At 42.0% G+C, this 26,193-nt stretch overlaps 1 protein-coding gene across 1 annotated transcript in view; it reads right to left on the reverse strand.

The window, feature by feature from the left end:
• Positions 1-12,774: 12,774 nt before the first annotated feature.
• The window catches only part of LOC112223275 (cadherin-23), a 117,807-nt gene continuing 104,388 nt past the window's right edge, over positions 12,775-26,193 (reverse strand). The window contains exons 17-24 of the mRNA XM_042317137.1: positions 24,156-24,304; positions 20,752-20,812; positions 20,076-20,224; positions 14,941-15,076; positions 14,192-14,580; positions 13,789-13,890; positions 13,233-13,382; positions 12,775-13,121 (exon numbers count right to left, since the gene is read on the reverse strand). Coding sequence (XP_042173071.1) covers positions 12,966-13,121; positions 13,233-13,382; positions 13,789-13,890; positions 14,192-14,580; positions 14,941-15,076; positions 20,076-20,224; positions 20,752-20,812; positions 24,156-24,304 — 1,292 coding nt within the window. The 3' untranslated portion in view covers positions 12,775-12,965. The remainder of the gene's footprint in view (positions 13,122-13,232; positions 13,383-13,788; positions 13,891-14,191; positions 14,581-14,940; positions 15,077-20,075; positions 20,225-20,751; positions 20,813-24,155; positions 24,305-26,193) is intronic.

Raw genomic sequence — 26,193 nt, forward strand, 5'->3', positions numbered from 1 at the left:
TGCCAATTATATGCATAGTCTAGGATCTTTTCATGACAAAATATTGCGCTTAAAACAGGCACGTTTTTTTATCCATAAATTAAAAGAGCGCCCCCTATATCCAAGAAGTTAACAAGATGTTTATCTTTCATTTGCTGTATTGGACTTCTTAATGTGTGAAAGTTACATATTTCCCCAAAAATATTTTGAATTTCGTGCGCTGCCTTTTCAGCGGAATGTTGTCGAGGGGTTCCGCGTGCAGAACGCCTACCCTAGAAAGGTTAACCAAGCCCGTCTAAAACACATTTTCTCCAAGTAATCACCAACATGAATCTTTCCCCACAAAGATGATCGGCCATGTATACACAAAGCCATTCCCCTCTCACACTTCGGCCAATCAGATCACATCTCTCTGTTCCTACTCCCCACCTACAATCAGCAAGTTACCAACAAAGAAGATTAGTAAGGCGCTGGACAGAGGAGGCAGACTCAATGCTGTATGATTGTTTAGGAATACTGATTGGAATATTTTTTTAAATCCACCCAACCAGCACTCATCTAGCAACATTGAGGACTATACATTGTCAGTCACAGGCCTCATTAAGAAATGTGTTGGTGACGTTTTACCCTCAATAACAATCTGGACATACCCCAACCAAAACCCTGGAACCCCGATGACTCGGTGGCATGTGACCGTTCAAGGCAAGCAGGTACGAGCTCCGCAAATCCATTAGGGACGCAAAGAGACAATACAGACTCAAACTTGAATTGATGTTCGACCATTCAGACTTGCGTCAAATGTGGCAAGGACTACACCCTGTCATAGACTACAAAGGAAAATCCAGATTTACGGTGCCCACCAAACCTCCCTCTCAGATGAGCTTAAAACATTCTGTGCTTGCTTCAAGGCAGACAATACTGAGCCATCCATGAAGACTCTCCCTGCTCCGGATGACCAGGTTCTTTCGCTCTCCGAGGCTCACAAAACCACCGACCCAGATGGCATCCCTGGTCACATCCACAGAGTGTGTGTTGGCCAGTTGGCGGGCATCTTCTCGGACATCTTCAACCTGTCCCTGTCCCAGGCTGTGTTCCCCACCTGGTTTAAGGAGACCACCATCGTCCCAGTGACCAAGAAAAACAAAGTGACATGCCCAAATTTCTATTGCCCAGTCATGCTCACCTCGTCATCATGAAGTGCTTTGAGAGGCTGGTCATGGCTCACATCAAGGTCAGCATGCCAGGCACACTGGGCCCAATCCAATTTGCCTACTGCACCAACAGGAAGATGCTGTCATAACTTGCTCTATTGGGTGAGGATCATAGGCGCTAGATTTTCCTCCCCCACCAGTTTTATGACCGGTCGTAAATACCGTGTAGAAACTTTGCATTTGGCAGTATTGAGGGGAAACAAACCTTTTTGTTACAAGGAGATTCCTCCTTCCAAAACGGTAACATCAAAAGGTGGAATAATGAAACAATATTTCTGTATTCCAAACAATTAAATAGTCTGTGGGTCCTTAAAGAACAATCCTGCCGAATTCAATACTAATTGGTGATGTAACTAAGGACAGTAGAGAAGCATAGCTGTATCTCTGAATATGTACTGAAAAAAGTATTTAGTCAGCCACCAATTGTGCAAGTTCTCCCACTTAAAAAGATGAGAGAGGCCTGTAATTGTCATCATAGGTACACTTCAACTGACAGACAAAATGAGATTTTTTTTTTCTCCAGAAAATACATTGTAGGATTTTCAATGAATTTATTTGCAAATTAGGGTGGAAAATAAGTATTTGGGCAATAACAAAAGTCTATCTCAATATTTTGTTATATACCCTTTGTTGGCAATGACAGAGGTCAAACGTTTTCTGTAAGTCTTCACAAGGTTTTCACACACTGTTGCTGGTATTTTGGCCCATTCCTCCATGCAGATCTCCTCTAGAGCAGTGATGTTTTGGGGCTGTTGCTGGGCAACACAGACTTTCAACTCCCTCCAAAGATTTTCTATGGGGTTGAAATCTGGAGACTGACCAGGCCACTCCAGGACCTTGAAATGCTTCTTACGAAGCCACTCCTTCGTTGCCCGGGCGGTGTGTTTGGGATCATTGTCATGCTGAAAGACTCAGCCACGTTTCATCTTCAATGCCCTTGTTGATGGAAGGAGGTTTTCACTCAAAATCTCACGATACATGGCCCCATTCATTCTTTCCTTTAGACGGATCAGTCGTCCTGGTCCCTTTGCAGAAAAACAGCCCCAAAGCCTGATGTTTCCATCCCCATGCTTCACAATAGGTATGGTGTTCTTTGGATGCAACTCAGCATTCTTTGTCCTCCAAACACGACGAGTTGAGTTTTTACCAAAAAGTTATATTTTGGTTTCATCTGACCATATGACATTCTCCCAATCTTCTTCTGGATTATCCAAATGCTCTCTTGCAAACTTCAGATGGGCCTGGACATGTACTGGCTTAAGCAGGGGGACACGTCTGGCACTGCAGGATTTGAGTCCCTGGCGGCGTAGTGTGTTACTGATGGTAACTGATGGTACTGATGGCTTTGTTACTTTGGTCCCAGCTCTCTGCAGGTCATTCACTAGGTCCTCCCGTGTGGTTCTGGGATTTTTGCTCACCGTTCCTGTGATCATTTTGACCCCACGGGGTGAGATCTTGCGTGGAGCCCCAGATCAGGGGAGATTACCAGTGGTCTTGTATGTCTTCCATTTCCTAATAATTGCTCCCAAAGTTGATTTCTTCAAACCAAGCTGCTTACCTATTGCAGATTCAGGTCTAGCTCTTTGGTCTTGGCCATAGTGGAGTTTGGAGTGTGGCTGTTTGAGGTTGTGGACAGGTGTCTTTTATACTGATAACAAGTTCAAACAGGTGCCATTAATACAGGTAATAAGTGGAGGACAGAGGAGCCTCTTAAAGTCAGAAATCCTGTTTGTTTGAAGGTGAACAAATACTTATTTTCCACCATAATTTGCAAATACATTTAAAATCCTACAATGTGATTTTCAAGATTTTTTTTCCTCATTTTGTTTGAAAATTACATGCCTCTCTCATCTTTGTAAGTGGGAGAACTTGCACAATTGGTGGCTGACTAAATACTTTTTTGCCCCACTGTATATTTCCTAGTAATCAGATTCACATCTAGATGTTATGAAACTTGTATGATTAAATATTAAACTATTTGTGAGAAGATGTAATGTGATGTTAGCCTTCTAACTGTCTTAATAACCAAGTCAGTGGCCACGTCCACGTGAACACAGACATTACGACAAAAAGGAGGGAACGCCCCTTTTTCCCAGAATGCATAAAAATGAATCGTGACACAATTTACATTAGACCATACAGCGTGAAGCGGTGGCTACATGGCTGAGAAATTATTTAAAACTAGAGACCAAGCAGGCAAATGATGTGACCCGGGTGTCATGAATGGTTAATAAACTTTGAAACACTGAAATGTTCTTGAGTTAAGAAGATAAAGACTACACAGGAATATTCCGTCTGTAGCTGTTGAAGTAATTAGTCTGGTAAACGCGACCGAGAACCACCGGGTGGCACTCTGAAAGATCCATTCTAAAGGACTTTTCCATATCAAATGACCCTTGGTACATCTGACATATCGATGTAACAGAGTTACAACTAAAAAATACTTTGATCTCTGGGGGACAAACCAGAGACTTTCTATCGATTACTCCCCAGACGGATCAAGTGTTTTCAATGGAAAGACAGCAAAGACATACAAACGTAAATATGTACATTGCAATTATTTCGAATGAGCGGCCATCCATGTGCAAAGAATTCACATTTCCATGAGCATAGTTCTCCGCTGTATGTACACTACTGTTCAAAAGTTTGGGGTCATGACTATTGTAGCTGGAAATGGCACATTTCTTAATGGAATGTCTACATAGGCGTCGAGGCCTATAATCAGCAACCATCACTCCTGTGTTCCAATGGCACGTTGTGTTTGCTAATCCAAGTTTATAATTTTAAAAGGTGAATTGATCATTAGAAAACCCGTTTGCATTATGCTATCACAACTGAAAGCTGATTGCATCCCGTAAAATGCTTACTTACAAGCCCTTAACCAACAATGCAGTTTTTAGGAAAATAAGAAAATATTTACTAAATAAACTAAAGTAAAAAATAAAAGAGAAACTATAATGAGGCTCTATACAGGGGGTACCGTTACCGAGTCGATGTGAGGGGGGTACAGGTTAGTCAAGCTAATTGAAGTAATATGTACATGTAGGTAGGGGTAAAGTGACTATGTATAGATAATAAACAGCGAGTAGCAGAAGCAGCGCAAATAGTCAGGGTAGCCATTTGATTAGCTGTTCAGCAATCTTATAGCCTGGGGATAGAAGCTGTAAAGAAGCCTTTTGGACCTAGACTTGTCACTCCGGTACTGCTTGCAGTGTGGTAGCAGAGAGAAAAATCTATGACTAGGGTGGCTGGAGTCTTTGGAAATTTGAAGGTCTTCCTCTGACACCGCCTGGTATAGAGGTCCTGGATGGCAGGAAGCTTGGTCCCAGTGTAGTACTGGGCTGTACGCAGTACCCTCTGTAGCGCCTTGTGGGCGGAGGCCCGAGCAGCCATACAAGGCGGTGATGCAACATGGACAGGATGCTCTCGATGCTGCAGCTGTAGTATTTTTTGAGGATCTGGGGACCCATGTCAAATCCTTTCACTCCTGAGGGGGAATAAGCATTGTCATGCCCTCTTCACGACTGCCTTGGTATGTTTGGACCATGATAGTTTGTTGGTGATGTGGACACTGAGGAACTTAAAGCTTTCAACCTGCTCCCCTACAGCCCCATCAATGAGAATGGGGGCATGCTCAGCCCTCCTTGATCACATTAATGGAGAGGTACAGGAGGGAACTAAGCTCCCTAATATGAGCTATGCTGCTAACATTTGAAAAGCTATTTTCTTTTTTTGTGTCAATTGAACCAATTTTTGTCTTTTGTTTAATTTATATAACAACATTCCAACCTTGTTTAGCATTATCTAGTCCAACTATGGCATGATTCCACTATTTGTATCTGTTTGCTTCACTTTCAATGGGGAACCTTTATTTTGAAGGAGAACTGCAAATTCCATTACATAGGTGTGAATGCCAAAGTCAGTTACTTCCCGCAGCTGTAGCCTATCACATGCCGCCGGCAATAGATTTCGCCCATCTCTATTTTATTTGGAGAAAAACAGCAGACTACACAAAACATTGATTGTAATATTGGTAGTAACAATCTGGATGCGCTCCACGAGAGGGCTAAATGGGGCCCCACAGTTCAAACTTGTGCCTCCTCCGTTTCCATAAAACAATTCTCATTCAAGGGCTTTTCTTATAATTTGACTATTTTCTACATTGTAGAATAATAGTGAAGACATCAAAACAATTAAATAACACATACTGTATGGAATCAAATAGTAACAAACCCTAACATATGTTATATTTGAGATTCTTCAAATAGCCACCCTTTGCCTTGATGACAGCTTTGCACACTCTTGTGGCATTCTCTCAACCAGCTACAATGTAGAAAATAGTAAAAATATAGAAACAACCTTTGAGTGGGTGTTATAAAACATTTGTATGTGTATATATAATAAATGCAAAATAAATCCAAAATATACAGTGAGTATTCAGACCCCTTGAATTTTTCCACATTTTGTTACGTTACAGCCTTAATCTAAAATCTATTAAATAATTTTCAATCCTCAGAAGTCTACACACAATACCCCATAATCACGAAGTGAAAACAGGTTTTTAGAATATTTTTCAAATTTATTACAAATAAAAAACATACATTTTTTACATAAGTATTCAGACCCTTTGTTATGAGACTCGAAATTGGGCTCATGTGCATCCTGTTTCCATTGATCATCATTGAGATGTTTCTACAACTTGATTAGAGTCCACCTGTGGTAAATCCAATTGATTGGACATGATTTGGATAGGCACACACCTGTCAAGATAAGGTCCAACAATTGACAGTGCATGTCAGAGCAAGAACCAAGCCATGAAGTCGAAGGAATTTTCCGTTGAGCTCGGAGACAGAATTGTGTCGAGGCACAGATCTGGCGAAGGGGTACCAAAAATGTTTTGCAGCATTTGAAGGTCCCAAAGAACACAGCAGCCTCCATCATTCTTAAATGCAAGAAGTTTGGCACCACCAAGACTATTCCTACAGCTGGCTGCACGGCCAAACAGAGCAATTGGGGGAGAAGGGCCTTGGTCAGGGAGGTGACCAAGAACCCGATGGTCACTCTGACAGAGCTCTAGAGTTTCTATGTGGAGATGGGAAAACCTTCCAGAAGAACAACCATCTCTGCAGCACTCCACAAATCAGGCCTTTATGGTAGAGTGGCCAGATGGAAGCCACTCCTCAGTAAAACAGCCTGCTTGGAGTTTGCCAAAAGGCAGCTAAAGACTCTCAGACCATGAGAAACAAGATTCTCTGGTCTGATGAAACCAAGATTGCCAAGCGTCACATCTGGAGTAAACCTGGCACCATTCGTACGGTGAAGCATGGTGGTGGTAGCATCATGCTGTGGGGGTGTTTTTTAGTGTAAGGGACTGGGAGATTAGTCAGGATCAAGCCAAAGATGTACAGAGAGATCCTTGATGAAAACCTGTTCCAGAGTGCTCGGGAACTCAGACTGGGGCGAAGGTTCACCTTCCAAAAGGACAATGACCCTAAGCACACTGCCAAGACAACGCAACAGTGGCATCGGGCAAGTCTCTGAATGTCATTGAGTGGCCCAGCCAGAGCCTGGACTTGAACCTGATCGAACATCTCTGGAGAGACCTGAAAATAGCTGTGAAGCAACGCTCGCCACCAAACCAAACATAGCTTGAGAGGATATGCAGAGAAGAATGGGAGAAACTCCCCAAATATAGGGAGTGCCAAGCTTGTAGCGTCATACCCAAGAAGACTTGAGAATGTAATTGCTGCCAAAGGTGCTTCAAGAAAGTACTGAGTAAAGGGCCTGAAAAGTAATATGAATGTGATATTTCATTTATAGCTTATATAAATTAGCAAACATTTCTAACAACCTGTTTTTGCTTTGTCATTATAAGGTATTCTGTGTAGATTGATGAGGGGAAAAATCATGTTATCAATTTTAGAATAAGGCTGTCACCTAACAAAATGTGAAAAAAGTCAAGGGGTCTGATTGGTGTCTAGCAAAATAATTCATCCTCCTTGGCGTTTTTCCTATTTTGTTGAATTACAACCTGTAATTTAAATGGATTTTTATTTGGATATAATTTAATGGACATACACAAAATAGTCAAAATTGGTGAAGTGAAATTTAAAAAAATACTTGTTTCAAAGAATCCCTCCCCACCTAAAAAACAGAAAAGTGGTGGGTGCATATGCATATGTAAAATAAAGTCCACCTGTGTGCAATCTAAGTGTCACATGATCTGTCACATGATCTCAGTATATATACACCTGTTCTGAAAGGCTGCAGAGTCAGCAACACCACTAAGCAAGGGGCACCACCAAGCAAGGGGAACCACCAAGCAAGCGGCACCATGAAGACCATGGAGTGCTCCAAACAGGTCAGGGACAAAGTTGTGGAGAAGTACAGATCAGGGTTGGGTTATAAAAAAGATCAGAAACTTTGAACATCCTACTGAGCACCATTAAATCCATTATTAAAAAATGGAAAGAATATGGCACCACAACAGACCTGCCAAGAGTGGGCTGCCCACCAAATCCCACGGACCAGGCAAGGAGAGCATTAATCAGAGAGGCAACAAAGAGACCAAAGATAACCCCGAAGGAGCTGCAAAGCGCCACAGTGGGGATTGGAGTATCTGTCCACAGAGCCACTCTAAGCCGTTCTACACTCCACAGAGCTGGGCTTTACTGAAGAGTGGCCAGAAAAAAGCCATTGCATAAAGAAAAAAATAAGCAAACACGTTTGGTGTTCGCCAAAAGGCATGTGGGAGACTCCCCAATCATATGGAAGAAGGTACTTTGGTCAGATGAGACCAAAATTGAGCTTTTTGGCCATCAAGGAAAATGCTATGTCTGGCGCAAACCCAACGTCTCACATCTCCCTAGAACACCATCCCCACAGTGAAGTATGGTGGTGGCAGCATCATCCTGTGGGAATATTTTTCATTTGTAGCGACTGGGAAACTGGTCAGAATTGAAGAAATGATGGATGGCGTTAAATACAGAGAAATTCTTGAGGGATACCTGTTTCAGTCTTCCAGAGATTTGAGACTGGGGCGGAGGTTCACCTTCCAGCAGGACAATGACCCTAAGCATACTGCTAAAGCAACACTCGCATGTTTTAAGGGGAAACATTTAAATGTCTTTGAATGGCCTAGTCAAAGCCCATTCCTCAATCGAATTGAGAATCTCTGGTATGATTTAAAGAGTGCTGTACACCAGCTGAACCCATCCAACTTGAAGGAGTTGGAGCAGTTTTGTCTTGAAGGATGGGCAAAAATCCCAGTGACTAGATGTGCCAAGCTTAAAGAGACATACCCCAAGAGACTTGCAGCTGTAATTGCTGCAAAGGGTGGGTCTACAAAGTATTGACTTTGCGGTAGTTTTGCACGCTCAAGATTTCTGTTTTTTTGTCTTAGTTCTTGTTTGTTTCACAAGAAAACAATTGTGCATCTTCAAAGTGGTAGGCATGTTGTGTAAATCAAATGCTACAAACCACCAAAAATATTTATTTTAATTCCAGGTTGTAAGGCAGCAAAATAGGAAAAATGCCAAGGGGTGAATACTTTCACAATCCACTTTACTTTCCAAAGGCACTGTATGCTTGTTCTACTCAATTGTTTGTACAATTAATTAATTTTAAACAAACAAACACTGTTTAACCTCTGAATATGGTTAAAATTGTATTTTTTGTATCCATAGCTCTATTGGTGAATTTAAGGTGGTTACATTTCATTACCCATGTTCCTTTTTACTGAAAGAGTGGCACAGTGTTGGGTTTGTTATTGTTTTGAAGTCTAGATTGCCCCTTCAAGAACCAATGGGTATACGTCAAGATTCCAAGATTGCATGTGTGTCTTACATCAAAAATAAGTTTACATTACCAAGTACATTAACTTTTTATGGCTGCAGGGGCAGCCATAAAAAGTAGCTTGGATGAAAAGTAGCTTGGATGAAAGGTCCCATATCAAACGGCCTGCTCCTCAGTCATAGTTGCTAATATTTGCATATTATCATTAGTATTGGATGGAACATACTCTGAAGTTTCTAAAACTGTTTGAATTATGTATGTGAGTATAACAGAACTCATATAGCAGGCAAAAACCTGAGAAATTCCACTTCCTGTTTTTTTTTCTGGAGGTGGCAGATTTTCAACCAAGGTTTCATTGAAATTACAGTGAGATATGGATAAGTTTTCATTTCCTACGCCTTCCACTAGATGTCAGCAGTCAATAAAACTTTGTCTGATGACTCTAATGTGAAGGGAGGTCGATTGACACAGGAAATAGTCACCACAGCCATGAGTGGACCATGTTTTCACCAGGCGCGTTCACAGATGAAGGACCTGCGTACCATCGCTCATCTGAAGTCATTCTAATTCTCCGGTTGGAACGTTATTCAAGATATATGTAAACAACATTCTAAAGATTGATTCAGTACATCGTTTGACATGTTTCTACTGACTGTTACGGAACCTTTGGACATTTCGAACAAATCAAGCATTTATTGTGGACCTGGGATTTATAGGACTGCATTCTGATGAAGTTCATCAAAGGTAAGGAAACATTTATGTATTTTCTGGTTTCTGTTGACTCCAACATGGAGGCTAATTTGGCTACTGTTCTGAGTGCCGTCTCAGATTATTGCATGGGTTGCTTTTTCTGTGAACTTTAAAAAAAATCTGACACAGCGGTTGCATTGAGGAGAGGTATATACTGTATATCCATAATTCCATGTGTATAACTTGTATTATCATCTACAATTATGATGGGTATTTCTGTTGAAAAGATGTGGCTATGCAAAATCACTTGATGTTTTTGGAACTAGTGAATCTAAATAGCCAATGTAAACTCAGATTTAAATGTAAATATGAACTTTATCAAACAAAACATGCATGTATTGTGTAACATGAAGTCCTATGAGTGTCATCTGATGAAGATAATTCAAGGTTAGTGATTCATTTTATCTTTATTTATGCTTTTTGTGAATGCTATATTTTGCTGGAAAATGGCTGTGCTTATTGTGGTTTGGTGGAGACCTAACATAATCTTTTGTAGTACTTTCGCTGAAAAGCCTATTGGAAATCGTACACTTTGGTGGGATTAACAACGAGAATAGCTTTAAAATGATATAAGACATGTATGTTTTAGGAATTGTAATTATGAGATTTCTGTGGTTTGAATTTGGCGCCCTCTATTTTCACTGGTAGTTGTCATATCGATCCCGATATCAGGATTGCAGCCATAACAGGTTAATGGGATAAATCTACTCTAAGAGTATAAAGCGGTTTGAGAGAAGTTTGGAATCCTAATCAACCAATCCAATGTGAGTACATCTGTTGTTGAAGTACAGTAGATCAATAAACATACTGTCCTCTAGCAAACATACTGTCCTCCTCTAAGCTGCGTATGCTGAAAAACAATGTTAATGCGTAGGTCAAATTAGCTTTGAATTTCCCATATTTTTCAGTTTTAAACAGTGTTTGTATTAATAAACATATGGATATACAGTACACTGCAATGGGATTACTGTATGTTATGTGTGCACAACGTATGGATGCACACCCACCGGCAAAACATTCATTTCAAAATGAAAACATGCTCATGTGCTGACATGCTGTATAATAATATTTGATATTCATCCTATGTAGCTTGAGCACATACAATTGTGATATGGTTCCTGACTGAGAAGCCAGAATGTGGCATTTTAACAGTAAGGGGTAGCGTTCATTAGGCACGAAATGGAAGAAAATAGACTCAAACAGGAAGGGACAATCTCAAGTTGTCTAATAAGAAGCTATCATTTCATTTTCCACTACATAATGTTTTGCTACCTTGTGCCTTAATAGCTAGGTTTCCATCTAATTGGCGACAGATTGTCATGCAAATTTTGTAGAATCTGCATAAAGACATGAAAACTTAAGCGAAAGTACATTTTTTGGAAACACCACTGGTGGATAAATGCGTAGTGCAAACAAAATGTACTTTTTCCACTTAAGTTATCATGCACTGAATATATGTATTTCAATGTATTCCATTGCATTTTCAACTCTACCGATAGTTTTGTCATAAAAACTGTTGCGTTAACTAGCAAATATGCCTTCTCTGGTCTTGACATGTGTGCTCTAGTCAACAGCTAGCAGTTACAGTACAGGTACAGTGGATGCTCCTTTAAAAGTTGCATCATACTGCAGCACACCTTGAGGCTGATGCAGCATTCTGTGTCACATTATCTAATTGTCAGCCATTTTTTCTGTTAATGGGAGTTAGTGCTAGTTTGACCACCAGAGGGCATCTTTGAGAAGCCTATTTGATAGTCTTCCATATTGGCATTACCAGAGAATTTCAAACATTTTTTGAAATTTACATAGTATATGGGCTTGATTTTAAGAAATTTGGCTTAATTCATTTCATAAATATTCTGGTGTTTCTATTCCATGAAAAACTAAATACTCAGGGTTTCCATTAGGATGGAACGGAAAGTATGGCTCTGTACAACGTGACGGTTGTAGGCTACAGCATAAAATGATTGTAAATTGTTTGACTTCATTAGACAACTTTATTCCAATATTTCTGTAAATCAGTTATATTTATTCCCATAGTAATTCGTTATCGATCCATAACTAAATCAACATCTGCATTTTTAAATATTATTTGTCATTACGAAAGCATAAAGATGCTGATGACAAAATACAGTACTATAAGCCACCTGCGTTTGTTTTTAGGCTATTGTGCAGTCCAACAAGTAAACACAGCCTACAATACATACTGTAGTAAACATGCGAAAGTGCCTAATTCCTTACATGAGGGAGAGCAGGCCATGTCTGTACTACAGCATTTGGGCATGTGGGAGACCAGGGTTCAATTCCCAGATGGAGAGGAAGGAGTAGGCTGTCCTTCTAAATAAGATGTGTTCTTAACTGATTCCATATGTGTTATTTCATAGTTGTGATGTCTTCACTATTATTCTACAATATATAAAATAGTAAAAACAAAGAGAAACCCTGGAATGAGTAGGTGTGTCTGAACTTTTGACTGGTACTTGCTTAATTAATTAGATTAATATTATGGTGTTTCTCTTCCAAGAAAAACTCTCTGGGTTTCTGTGACGATGGAACGGAAAATATGGCGCTGTACTATATGACGGTCGGCAGTACAGTACTTGGTTATTTAGCGAAAGAATCCCTGTGTCATGTGGGCAGGGCACATGGGAGACCGGGTTTCAAAACCCCGATGGGTAGGAAGGAGTGGGCTGTCCTTGTAAATAAGAATTTGTTCTTAACCAATTTGCCTAGTTAAATTCAATCTGGAGTGCCTGTGCTGGTTGTGCGGGTAGGCTAGTCTACATGAGATTATTATGGATAAGAGCAAGAATATTTGTATTTGTCAAATGGTAATCAAGCATCGATCATCATGTCACCAGAATAAGACCCTCAATATTTATCGGAAAAGATGATCAAGATCACCATGCACTTTCACCACCCTATGAAGGTCATCGTAATTGATTTCATCTGTAGCCTAATAAACTGCATGGTTTCCAGAGTCGTAGTGGGAGGACCACACACCATATCATCACGTGACTCCAAGGTTCTTGTGATATGATGACTAACATATCAATATTTGCTCATAAAGGCATTTCCATCGGCATTTCTCGCATAATTAACTTTACCAACACAAAAAGATCACATCAAATGAACAAATGATCTGTTGGCATTTACAAAATTGTACCGAAATGCCTGTTTCCATCAGAGCTGTCATGATTTTTTTTAAATGGTATGACGTTGGAAACATGGTTATAGAATCTGACCCAGGTGTCTAACCTTGAGCAGGTAGCGGTCAACAGACTCTCGGTCCAGAGGGGAGTTGACGTAGATCTCTCCATAGGTGTGGTTCACTGTCCGGATCTCAAACACATCCTGCATGTTCCCTGCCACCAGCCTGAAGTACACCTTAGAGAGCGAGACAAAGAGGAGGGGATGGAGTGAGTTGAAAGACAGCAGGGAGAGCAGGTGAAGAGCTTCTCCCTCTCTCTCTCTTCTCTTCTCTCTCTCTCTCCTCACCAGTCCATTTTTCCCGGCATCTTTGTCGCGCCCAAGCACCACAGCCACTCTCTTCCCGATGGGTGTGTTCTCTGGAATCTCCACCAATGAATCAGATGTGATATCAAACTCTGGACTGTTGTCATTCTCATCCTGTATGGTGATTGACACCTGTCACATGTATAGACAAAGCCAATGAGGGATTGGCATTGACAAGAGGGCCAAGATGCTACAAAACTTTGAATTGAATTTGATTTACATGGTATGCTTTTGAAAAATAATAGAAAAATACTTTTGTGACATATACATACACTTCATTAAGCTTTGAATTAAAACTTTGAATTAAAACAGTAATCCTAAGCAACACCTACCTTCTGCAATTTCCCCATGAGATAGCAGTAACGAGGTGAAAATACAGATTGTCATTAACTGACCATTTCTACAACAAAACAGATAACAACATCGTGTCGCGGTTTATTATTGAAAACAGATGAGACCTGACAACCGGGAATTAAAAGCAACTACTGTCCAAACAAGAAGAAAAAGAAATTAAGAAAAAAAGAAGCGACTGCCATACCACAGTGGAGTCTTTTTTGGGTCCCCCATCGTCAGCCACTACAGTCAGGGTGTAGAGGTCCCCCTTCTCCCTGTCCAGCAGCCCTGTGACTGTGATACGGCCCTGGGGATGGACAGGGAGAAGGAGAGAGCAAGAGAGGGAGAAAGGAGTAAAACAAATTAACAAACAACCTGATTTATCCTAGTTTTAAATATATATGCTTAGCAGTGTATAGTATGCAACAGGGTTGGGTTTAAATTCCATTTCAATTCAGTCAATTCAAGAAGAATGCTTTCAAGGGAAAATCCTAATTGGATTTGCTTTTTACTTCCTGAATTGAAATGGAATTGACCTTAACCCAACTGTCCAATAAGAGTGAGGCATGCTAATACGGTGTTACACCCCAGGCTGTCCACCGACTCACCGTGATACTGTCGATCTTGAAGAGGGCAAGGGCGGCTGGCGATGTGTCCGGGTCAAAGCGATACGACAGCTGGTTGAGGTTGTCCGCCGACTGTGCCTGCACCTGCACCACCTCCGTTCCTGTGGCAATGTTCTCCAGGAGTGACACCTCGTAGCCCGCAGAGAAGAACGCCACCGCCTCGTCCAGCTCATTAAGTAAGGTCACATAGACCATGCAGAAGCCACGGTGGAATGGTGGCGCCTGGTCGGTAGCCGACACGTTCATCAGATAGCTGGTCTTGGTCTCGTAGTCTAGGTAGTCTACAGTGGTCACCAGGCCCGTGCTCACATCCACATCAAACTTACGGTCGGAGCCGGAGTCCAGGGCGTAGGCCACCGCCCCGCCGTCACCTGTATGAAGGAATGGCAGGATAGAGGGGAGGAGAGGGAGAGACAGGGAAAATCATAGAGGGAAGGAGGTTGGGCAAAGGGAGGCAAAGCAAGAGAAAGAAGACAAAAAATGATACATGTAAAAACATTTTTTAAAGTATATAGTCATGCATTGCTACACATACCGATCTATGTACTACAGTACCCATAATGCTCTGTACAGAATATTCGGTTTTATTTTAGTAAATAAAGCTAACATATTGTTGTTCCGTTTCCTTATCAATATACAGTGTACATTATAATGTATATATTATCAATAAAACCAGCTTGTACAGAGGGTTATGGGTACTATAGTACATCATGTTACACTACAACACTCACCAGTGTCGGGGTCTGTAGCTCGTACTACGATGACAGAGGTGCCAATGCCAGCGGTCTCCCTCAGACCCAGGCGGTTGTACTGCTGCTGGGTGAACACTGGTGCCTCGTCATTGGCATCCTCCACATACACTATCACCTGTAGTGGGTGACAGAGACACTGGGAGTCAGAGAGGTAGCTGGACAACTGCTCACAAGATGCTCACAGGTGTCCTCCTTACTGCCCACTACAGCCCTTTCCCTTTTGCAAAAGACTCTACCCTAGCACTATACTGTATGTCCTGTCCCACACCCTCTTCTCTCCCAATACACTACCTTCTCCTCTGTTATTTTCTAAATCCTGCCTCACATTCTCTCCTTTTTCATGCCCTATGTATGACCCTTACAGTCTCATCTTCTATGTTCTGCCATGTCCCCTCTCCCCTCCCCTCTATCTCTATTCCCTATATTTATATCCTCCCTCTCCCGCCTCACCCGTACAGAGCTCCTCATCTTGCCTTGGTCACTTTTGTTGTTACACAAAATGAGTGCTTTTTGCATCCCGTTGATATTTTAAGACGAAATTGAGCACCAATATTGAATTTTAAAAGCCTGTTATATTAAATCAAGTGCCCTTAAAAAGACCTAAGGGCCGGGGGCTGGGTTTCTACTAAGCTAACATATGGAATTGTTTTAAGAGGGTCAACTCTTAGCCAAGAGAGACTGGCATGCATAGTATTAATATTAGGCCTCTGATTACAATGAAGAGCAAGATGTGCGGCTCTGTTCTGGGCCAACTTCAGCTTAACTAGGTCTTCATATGCAGCACTTGACCATATATGATATATATAATCAAGATACCTTAAGATAAAACTAGAGCCAGCACGACTTGCTTTGTGGACAGTGGTGTCAAAAAAGAAGGGCATCTCTTTATTACAGACTGATCTCTCCCTGTCATTACAACCATTGAATCAAAATGTTTTGACCATGACAGTTTACAATCTAAGGTAACACCAAGTAATTTAGTCTCCTCAATTTGTTCAACAGCTGATTCAGCTGAGGTCGAGAACTTAGGGAATGATTTGTACCAAATACAATGTGTCTGATTTGGCCGACATCCCTTGTGTATTGATGACGCTGGCTGTAGAATATCTGATTTCCCCCAAGCTGATCATTGTCTCCAGCCGGCTCTGATCACGAAGTAATAAAACAGGCAGGGAGAGCGAACTCGTCTTTGGTGGTCGGCGAACCCTCAACGTTCTGACCCACAGCCCTGCGTGGCATTGAATGTGCCACAATAGCATGTTGTAGTGGCAAAGTCAATATCCAAGTTTATAAACACAGGGTCGCTACAGTTATTGTTATTTGTGGTCTTAAACATTTTGAGTTAATTTTGAGTTAATTCTATGAGGAGGGGGGGTGTTACATTTATTTTACAGTGCAAGAGGAGGGTCATGTGAAAATATTTTCTACTTTGGGGAGGGGGGTGCATTTTGTTTTGAGATTTAACTGCCCCTCCCCCCCAGTACATTTTGATTAATAAATATTAATTATGGGGGTGGAAAGCATTGTTGCACCTGATCCCAACACTTTATCACTAAATTATACTTACCAGAAGTTTGCAGGCATGCTCTAATAATACACTTACATGGATCACGAGCAAATACAGCTCTAGACAGTTAGTTCACAGTGATAAGGAATTCCTGACATCGATTGCCACTTGTGGTGTAAATTTGAATCCCCCATGGGGTGCAAAAAACTGCATTAATCACCGTGAAAAGGAAAATTAGAGGCTCAATTCAATCCAAACCACATTGCAGTATTTACCCAGTAGGTATTTTTCCGATAGGTCAAATTAACTCACAGATTAGTCTTGGGTACTTTATAAAAACCTACAACTACTACCAGGGAGACCCCTCTCACAGATATGCTTTCACTTTCAGAATTAGAAGTGTGTGTTCACGGGATGAATATTGTAAATAAAGGATTTACACCATTTGGGATTAGAATTCACAACCATTGAACTATGAACCAAATGTCGCCACCAATCAATCAGTTGGAATAGATAACTAGTTGATATGATCACCATTATCATCCAATTCTAGTTACGATAGATGTAGCTATGGATATATACATATAAAACTCATTCCCTACATGTTTTCTTTCTTTGTAAAAGCACATAGATGTTTATAAAACGGTAAATAAACGTTGAATTTGGTCACGTGGAAATGTGCCTTCCTGCCTTTTGAATTTTGTGTAACATCAGTAGTCTAGTCAAGGAAGAATCAGGCAAAAAGATTTTGGCACACTACACTTAACAAGACCACTCTAGGAGCATGGAGAAGACTCTTTAGCAATTTTCCGGCCCTTTCTCAGACACCGCCTGGCATGTACATCCTGGATGGCTGGGAACTCGCCCCCAGTGATGCACTGGGTGGTGCAGTTGCCATTCCAGACTCTGATACAACCAGTCAGGATGCTCTCGATTGTGCAGTTGTAAAAGTTCCTGAAGATCTGCAGGGCCATGCCAAATCGTTTCAGCTTCCTGAGGGAGCAGAGGCACTGCTGTGCCTTCTTCATAACTGTGCTGGTGTGAGAGTGCATGTTAAGTCCTCAGTGATGTGGACACAGAAGAACTTGAAACTCATCACCCTCTCCATTGTGTCCCTGCCGATGTGGATGGGGGTGTGCACCCCCATGTTTCCTGTAGTCCACGATCTGCTCCTTGGTCTTGCTGACGTTGAGTTAGAGGTTGTTGTCCTGGGCTCACACTGCCAGGTCTCTGACCTCCTCTCTGTTGGCAAGGAATGTCAAACTCATTCCATGGAGGGCCAAGTTTCTGCTGTTTTTTCCTTTCAATTAAGACCTAGAAAACGAGGGGGAGTTCCTTACTAATCAGTGACCTTTTTATCAATCAAGCCAAGAGAGGAGTGAAACCTGCAGACACTCGGCCCTCCACGGAATGAGTTGGCTACAGGCTGTCTTATCCCCGTTAGTGATCAGGCCTAACACCGTTGTGTCATCAGCAAACTTTATGATGGAGTTAGAGTCGTGAGTGGCTTGCAAAAGTATTCACCCCACTTGGCATTTTTCCTATTTTGTTGCCTTACAATCTGGAATGAAAATATATTTTGGGTGGGTTTGTAGCATTTGATTTACACAATATGCCTACCACTTTGAAGAAGCAAAATATTTTTTATTGTGAAACAATCAAGAAATAAGACAAAAAAACAGAAAACTTGAGCGGGCATGACTACCCCCCCCCAAAGTCAATACTTTGTAGACCACTTTTTGCAGCAATTACAGCTACAAGTCTCTTGGGGTATGTCTCTATAAGCTTGGCACATCTAGCCTAGCCCCTGGGATATTTTTTCCATTCTTCAAGGCACAACTGCTCCAGCTTCTTCAAGTTCCGCTTGTCACACCCTGACCATAGTTTGCTTTGTATGTTTCTATGTTTTGGTTGGTCAGGGTGTGATCTGAGTGGGCATTCTATGTTGGATGTCTTGTTTGTCTATTTCTATGTCTGGCCTGATATGGTTCTCAATCAGAGGCAGGTGTTAGTCATTGTCTCTGATTGGGAACCATATTTAGGTAGCCTGGGTTTCACTGTGTGTTTGTGGGTGATTGTTCCTGTCTCTGTGTTTGCACCAGATAGGACTGTTTAGGTTTTCACATTTCATTATTTTGGTAGTTTATTCATGTATAGTTTTTTCTTCATTAAACAAACATGAATCATCATCACGCCGCATTTTGGTCCGCCTCTCCTTCAACTAAAGATAACCGTTACACCGCTGGTGTACAGCAATCTTTAAGTCCTACCATAGATTCTCAATTGGATTGAGGTCTGGCTTTGACTAGGCCATTCCAAAACATTTTAATGTTTCCCCTTAAACCACATGAGAGTATGCTTAGGGTCATTGTCCTGTTGGAACGTGAACCTCAGTCCCAGTCTCAAATCTCCGGAAGACTGAAAAGGTACCCCTCAAAAATATTCCTTTATTTAGTGCCATCCATCTTTCCTTCAGTGCTGACCAGTTTCCCAGTCCCTGCCAATGAAAAACATCCCCACAGCATGATGTTGCCCCCACCATGCTTCATTGTGGGGATGGTGGGGTGATTGGGGTGATGAGAGGTGTTGGGGTTGCGCCAGACATAGCGTCTTTCTTGATGGCCATGAAGCTCAATTTTAGTCTCATCTGACCAGAGTACCTTCTTCCATATGTTTGGGGAGTCTCCCTCTTTTGGCAAACACCAAACATGTTTGCTTATTTTTTTCTTTAAGCAATGGCATTTCTCTGGTCACTCTTCCGTGAAGCCCAGCTCTGTGGAGTGTACGGCTTAAAGTGCTCCTATGGACAGATACTCCAATCTCCGCTTATCTTTGGTCTCTTTGTTGCCTCTCCGATTAATGCCCTCCTTGCTTGGTCTGTGAGTTTTGGTGGGTGGCCTTCTCTTAGCAGGTTTGTTGTGGTGCCGTATTCTTTCCATTTTTTTAATCAATTATTTAAATGGTGCTCCGTGGGATGTTCAAAGTTTCGGATATTTTTTTAGAACCCATCCCAGATCTGTACATTTCCACAACTTTTTCCCTGACCTGTTTGGAGAGCTCCTTGGTCTTCATGGTGCCCCTTGCTTAGTGGTGTTGCTGACTCTGCGGCCTTTCAGAACAGGTATATATATACTGAGATCATGTGACTGATCATGTGACACTTAGATTGCACACAGGTGGACTTTATTTAACTAATTATGTGAGTTCTGAAGGTAATTGGTTGCACCAGATCTTATTTAGGGGCTTCATTTTTTTTACCAAGTTACACTTCTCAAAAGGTACCAAATTGGTAGAACGATCCAAGACTCCTCCAGCCCTATCCCCTCTCCCTTCCCCTGCCTTGTCCCCTCTCCTCCCCTCCCCTTCTCAACAGTATAGAGCTCCTCACATCCAGCCCTGTCCCATCCTATGTTCTCTCCCCAGTCTCCCATTACCCTCCCTTGTCCCTTCCTCACTTACACGCAGCTCATTATCCTGCCCTGGTCACTGTTGTAGACCTGCATGTCCAGCCCTGTCCCCTCTCCCTCCCTCCCTTGATTTTTGTCTCTCATTGATCCCTGTCCACCCTCTCCATCTCCTCCCTCATCATCCCTCCTACTCTCCTTACCCGTACGGAGCTCCTCATCCTGCCCTGGTCACTGTTGTAGGCCTCCACTTCCAGCACGTGGGAGCTGCTGCTCTCTCTGTCCAGAGCCCTCTGGCCCCGCATCACAAGCCCCGACAGCTCATTAATTCTGAACAGACCCTTACTGTTGCCTACACATGCAGAGAGAGATAGGGAGACACACACAGATAGAAACACAGAGAGAGAGAGATTGGGGGGGGGGGGCGTGGGAGAGAGAGAGAGAGAGAGAGGGAGATGGGGGAGAGAGATAGAGAGAGGTGAAGAGAGAGACAGAGAGGGAGGGGGTGTGAGAGACGGAGAAATGGAGAGGTTAGCTGGGGGTTGAGAGTGATTGCATGCAGGATGGTCATGAGGGTATTGATATAAAGTACATTCAAATATTAATACTAGAATATCACCAACATTGTAAAATGAATCTATCCAAATCAAGTGTTACCCACTTGACATTGCATCTTTTAAATGAGTCATTGAGCAGTTAAATATCTAATACCGTATGACTTATACAAATAAAGTTATGATTATGCATGAAGGTTATAATTAGCTTGCAGTGTTGACAGTCTTTTGTGTTTAGTTGTTTGTGTGCAGTGAGGCCTGAGAGTAGGTGTCAAAAGTATCACCACCTGGCAACTGGGAAAAGGATGGAAGAAGTTGTACTCACCAGAGAGGATCCTGTACAGAACCCTGCCGTTCTCCCCCTGGTCTGAATCTGTGGCCTGCACCTGCAGACACAAACACATGTTAATAGCACAGATATATGCAGCCATTATACTCATGTACAACCACAGTGACTTGACACCACACACCAATAGGCCTACATAGCTACAGTACATAAACATTTACACATATGTACACACACATACATGTGTGCGAACACAGGCATGCATGCACACAGACACATACAGATGCTGACATTCATATACACACACACACATATTAATATGTAAGTGACCCACCCCCTCCAAATTCTGTGTAGTCCCATGGTTGACACAACAACTGCACCATGGCCCTGGCAACGAGTCCACAATGGAGATGTCCCTCCCTACCCCATCTCTCTCTCTACGTCTACCAGTCTACATCATCTCTCTTGTTCTCTCTCTCTCTCTGAAAGGCAGGCATGGAGCCAGAGCAGCCAAAGACAAAAACACATCAGAGACAGCATGGCTCAACAGAGATAACTAGTGAGGCATGCTGAGCTGAGTAGAATATACTGAATCCAACCATGACTTCTGACTGGAGTTCTGAACTAAAATAGGCACAGAGATGTTGAAGCAAGATGAGACTGAGCAGACCCTGATCTTACCCTGCTTGTAGGACCTGTGGATATTCCTTGACAGATGCGTGCACAAGCATGCATGCACACCCACACCCATACACAAAACATGTTCACAAACACACCCACCCACCCACCCACCCAACCCACCCACCACCCACCCACTTTATAAAGAGATTTAGAGGAGAAGAGAAAGAGGGGGGGGAAGGGGTGAGACGGGGGAAAAGAGAGTAGAGGGTCAGATTGATGAGTAGGGTATTACATAGTGGACTGCACCACTTTGGCTATAAAAGGGGTGCAGAGCTTCCCAGTTTGTGTTACTAAGCCCAGATGTTGTAAATTTAAGCATTTGCAGTGTTAGTATTGGGAGATCATTTTCTAAGCTCTTAGACGGTGTTGGAAATGGACCATTGTTTTAGGCTCTCCCAGTGGAAAACAAAGAGACTATGTTTTGACCACTGTCCTGTTACCCCCTTGTCCTATCTGTCCCCTCTTCTTCTCTGTGCATTCCCTAACGCTCTCTTGAAAAGGCAGTGTGAGGGAGAAAAGGAACGTGGAAGCAAGGAAAAAGTTTGACTCACAGATGCTGGATGTGACTGAAAAAGGTAAAGTGTGTGTGTGTGTGTGTGTGTGTGTGTGTGTGTGTGTGTGTGTGTGTGTGTGTGTGTGTGTGTGTGTGTGTGTGTGTGTGTGTGTGTGTGTGTGTGTGTGTGTGTGTGTGTGTGTGTGTGTGTGTGTGTGTGTGTGTGTGTGTGTGTGTGTGTGTGTGTGTGTGTGTGTGTTTGCTGACATATGCTTATATGTGTTATGCCCACTTAGGTGAATGTGTGTTTGGGTCAGTATCAGTGCATGCATCTAAGTATGGAGTCACAGTCAGTGTGGGAGAGTAAGTGGATGTTGGACAGTGAGAGATGTCTGAACTCTCTGGAGTTTGTGGTTTGTTTGTGGACGTGCGTATACTGTAATATATTTTGTATTCAATATTTTGCGTCTGAGAGTGTGTGTGTGAGTGTGAATGTGTGAGCGAGTGTGTGTTGGGTGTTGGTGACTAACGAGATGATGTCTGCTCCAGTGGCCTTTCCACACAGATTTGCTGGCATTTGGTCTTAAAACTAATTTCACGTCCCGATGTGTTTTCCCCTAAACCGACAAGGCACGCATTGTCTCTACCGAATTAAAGACTATGACATTTGTGTGTGTGTGTTACATCTCCTTCAGGATATGATGGTAATAACCCCTCCTAAAAAAGCCCAAGTCAGCTTGGTTTAGCTTGGACAATAAGGCAAGACTTCCCATATTAAGAAAGCTGCTGTGGCACTCTGAAAGAGACTGGTGTATACGCACACACGCACACACTCACACACGGACCGCACCCACACACACAGATGTCTACACACTTCTCATCTAACCTCCTTTGTCATGACTTCTCTCCATTCCAGAACTTGGCGACTATGAACACCACCAGTGATCTAGCGGTCAACATCTCTTCCACCGTTTCTTTTACAAAATCACCACTACTTTTCAACCTATCCAGCCTGCCCACCTCCCTCTCTTCCTCCCCCCTGCCATCAGAGCCTCACAACCCATTGCTGACCATCATGGTGGTGTTAGGCCTCTCCCTGCTCCTGGCTGTCTGTGCTATCCTGGCCGTGTGTTGTGGGTCATCAGCCCAGACAGAGGAGGACTCAGTTGGGTGTTGTAGTTCAGGCGTGTCCCTGGTCTGCGGGCCTTCTCTGTCATCGGAGCCCCAGCTCAAGCTGTGGAAGCGACTGGACTCTGTACAGCGGTCGTTCACCTCCTCATTCAGACGACCGCCCCAGCGCAGGCCCGAGTGCAGCACCCACTGCTCCCCAACCAGACAGCAACCTGACCACAGCAGCTCACCCACCTTACCATGCCCTGCCTGTTTGACTATGTTACAGAGATATGACTACGCTCTGACCGTGAGATGAATGCAGGCCCGGTCATGGAGATGACCGCTTTGACTGTAATTTGACCAAAGCACTTAGACTTGACCACAGTCCTGCATGTCCATGGATGTACTGTTAACTAAACAATGACACGAACTTCTGATCAAACCCCCAATTCAAGATAACCACATGGACTGGTGGAGTAAAGGTTGTTTGGGCCATGTTGTTAATGACAAGAGAAGCAGGTGCAAGCCCAAGGTTCTTCCAAAAGGGATAACAGCCTACGTGGAAGATGTGAATTGTTTCGTACATTTTGATTGTTGTATTAGCTACAAAAAAAACAAAAAAAGGGTTCCAAAAGTGTTACAAAAAAAAGGGTTCCAAAAGTGTTATTCGATTGTTCCCAAGTAGAAACTTTTTGGGTTCCAAGTAGAACGGTCTGTGGAAAGGGTTCTACCTGGAACAAAATAGGGTTTTACATGGAACCAAAACGGTTCTACCAAAGCGGTTCTAACCAAAAAGGTTTATTCAAAGGGTTATCCTAAGTGGACACCCGAAGAAAATGTTAAGGTTCTAGATAGCACCTTTTTTTCTAAGAGTGTAGAACAGTTTGTGTTATTATTTTATTGTATTAAAATGTAGTTTGTTTTAGAAAATAAAAAGCTTTCTCAAGTTTGATTTCCTGAAGTGCATAATATTGTGTGTGTGTGTAGGTATATCCATGTGTGTAACCATGTGTATGCTTGTGTGTATATGTATGTCTATGTGTGCACGTGTTTGTGTGTGTCTGTGTGCATGTATGCATGAGTGTGTGTGCGTGCGTACCTGCAATCATGTGCACGTGTATATATGTGACGCGTGTGTGCCAGCCTGGCTGTGTACCTGCAGGATGCTTGATCCTATGGGGACATTCTCCAGTATGCTGGTCTCGTAGCTGTTCTGGAGGAAGATGGGTCTGTTGTCGTTCACGTCCAGTACTTCTACAAACACTGTGGCTGTGCCTGTCCTCCTGCTGCCTGCTGGACCATTGTCTGAGGGATACACACATTTACACATTACAAAACTAACACTGTGTGTATATGTCAGTCAGTTTGAGAGAAACTTGGTCGTGAACATACTTTGAATATGTGTATCAACAGTGGACTAATGAAGTAAGTAAGTCAAGATCTTTGCAATCTTTGCAAGTAAAACTAACTATAATCCAATCAATTGGTGCGAATGAAATGGAGCAAGTCACATCCTCTAGATTCCTCTGAGTTCCAATTGATGAAAAGTTGTCATGGAAAGATCATATTCAATTTGTCTGTAGCAAAGTGATGAAATCTGTTGGTATTATCAGAAAGATTAGTGGTTTGGTTAATCAGGCTTGCTTCCTAACACTTTACTATAGCTTAATTTACACATATCTCATTTACTGTAAAATTGTCTGGGCCAGTACATATGCCTCCTACCTACACAAATTACTCATCATACAAAGTAAATTTGCAAGGCTAGCCAACTCCTCTAATTACATAGCTCCATCTGCACCTTTGTTTAAGAAACTCAATATCTTGTCTATTTACGACATTTATGTATGCCAATGATCATTTTCATCTACAAATACTGTACCTCCCTGACAGTTTACCTTTCAATGGATTCTTCAGGGTTAATTCTGAAATCCATGAATATAAACACAAAACATTGCGATAAACTTCATCCTCTCCACTGCCTCACCTCACATACTGTAGTCAATTCTCTATCAGATATAGAGGTACCATACTCTAGAATTCTTATATTCACATTGCCAAAACCTCCTCATCCCTCAATAACTTCAAGCGAATACTCTGGGTTAGCCTCATGAACCAAACTACTCAGTAATCTCCTCCATATAGCCCAACTCTCACACACTCACATCCACACATAAACACATGCACACACACATTTAAACAAAACATATACTGTTTGTAAGTTTTTGTGGACACTGATCGGTTCATTTGTACATTTATGATTAGTGAATTTTGTTATCTGTTTAAACAAACCTTTCTTTTGTTTTACTTATGTATTGTTTATTGTTTTTTATACAAGCCCTTTGGCTTCCAAACACATCTGGACACTGTTTTTTATTGTTGTTTTTATACAAGCCCTTTGGCTTCCAAACACACCTGGACACTGTTTTTTATTGTTGTTTTTATACAAGCCCTTTGGCTTCCAAACACATCTGGACACTGTTTTTTATTGTTGTTTTTATACAAGCCCTTTGGCTTCCAAACACATCTGGACACTGTTTTTTATTGTTGTTTTTATACAAGCCCTTTGGCTTCCAAACACACCTGGACACTGTTTTTTATTGTTGTTTTTATACAAGCCCTTTGGCTTCCAAACACATCTGGACACTGTTTTTTATTGTTGTTTTTATACAAGCCCTTTGGCTTCCAAACACATCTGGACACTGTTTTTTATTGTTGTTTTTATACGAGCCCTTTGGCTTCCAAACACATCTGGACACTGTTTTTTATTGTTGTTTTTATACAAGCCCTTTGGCTTCCAAACACATCTGGACACAGTTTTTTATTGTTGTTTTTATACAAGCCCTTTGGCTTCCAAACACATCTGGACACTGTTTTTTATTGTTGTTTTTATACAAGCCCTTTGGCTTCCAAACACATCTGGACACTGTTTTTTATTGTTGTTTTTATACAAGCCCTTTGGCTTCCAAACACATCTGGACACTGTTTTTTATTGTTGTTTTTATACAAGCCCTTTGGCTTCCAAACACATCTGGACACTGTTTTTTATTGTTGTTTTTATACAAGCCCTTTGGCTTCCAAACACATCTGGACACTGTTTTTTATTGTTGTTTTTATACAAGCCCTTTGGCTTCCAAACACATCTGGACACTGTTTTTTATTGTTGTTTTTATACAAGCCCTTTGGCTTCCAAA

The sequence above is a fragment of the Oncorhynchus tshawytscha genome, unplaced genomic scaffold (assembly GCF_018296145.1).
Source record: "Oncorhynchus tshawytscha isolate Ot180627B unplaced genomic scaffold, Otsh_v2.0 Un_scaffold_15173_pilon_pilon, whole genome shotgun sequence".
Lineage (NCBI taxonomy): Eukaryota > Metazoa > Chordata > Actinopteri > Salmoniformes > Salmonidae > Oncorhynchus > Oncorhynchus tshawytscha.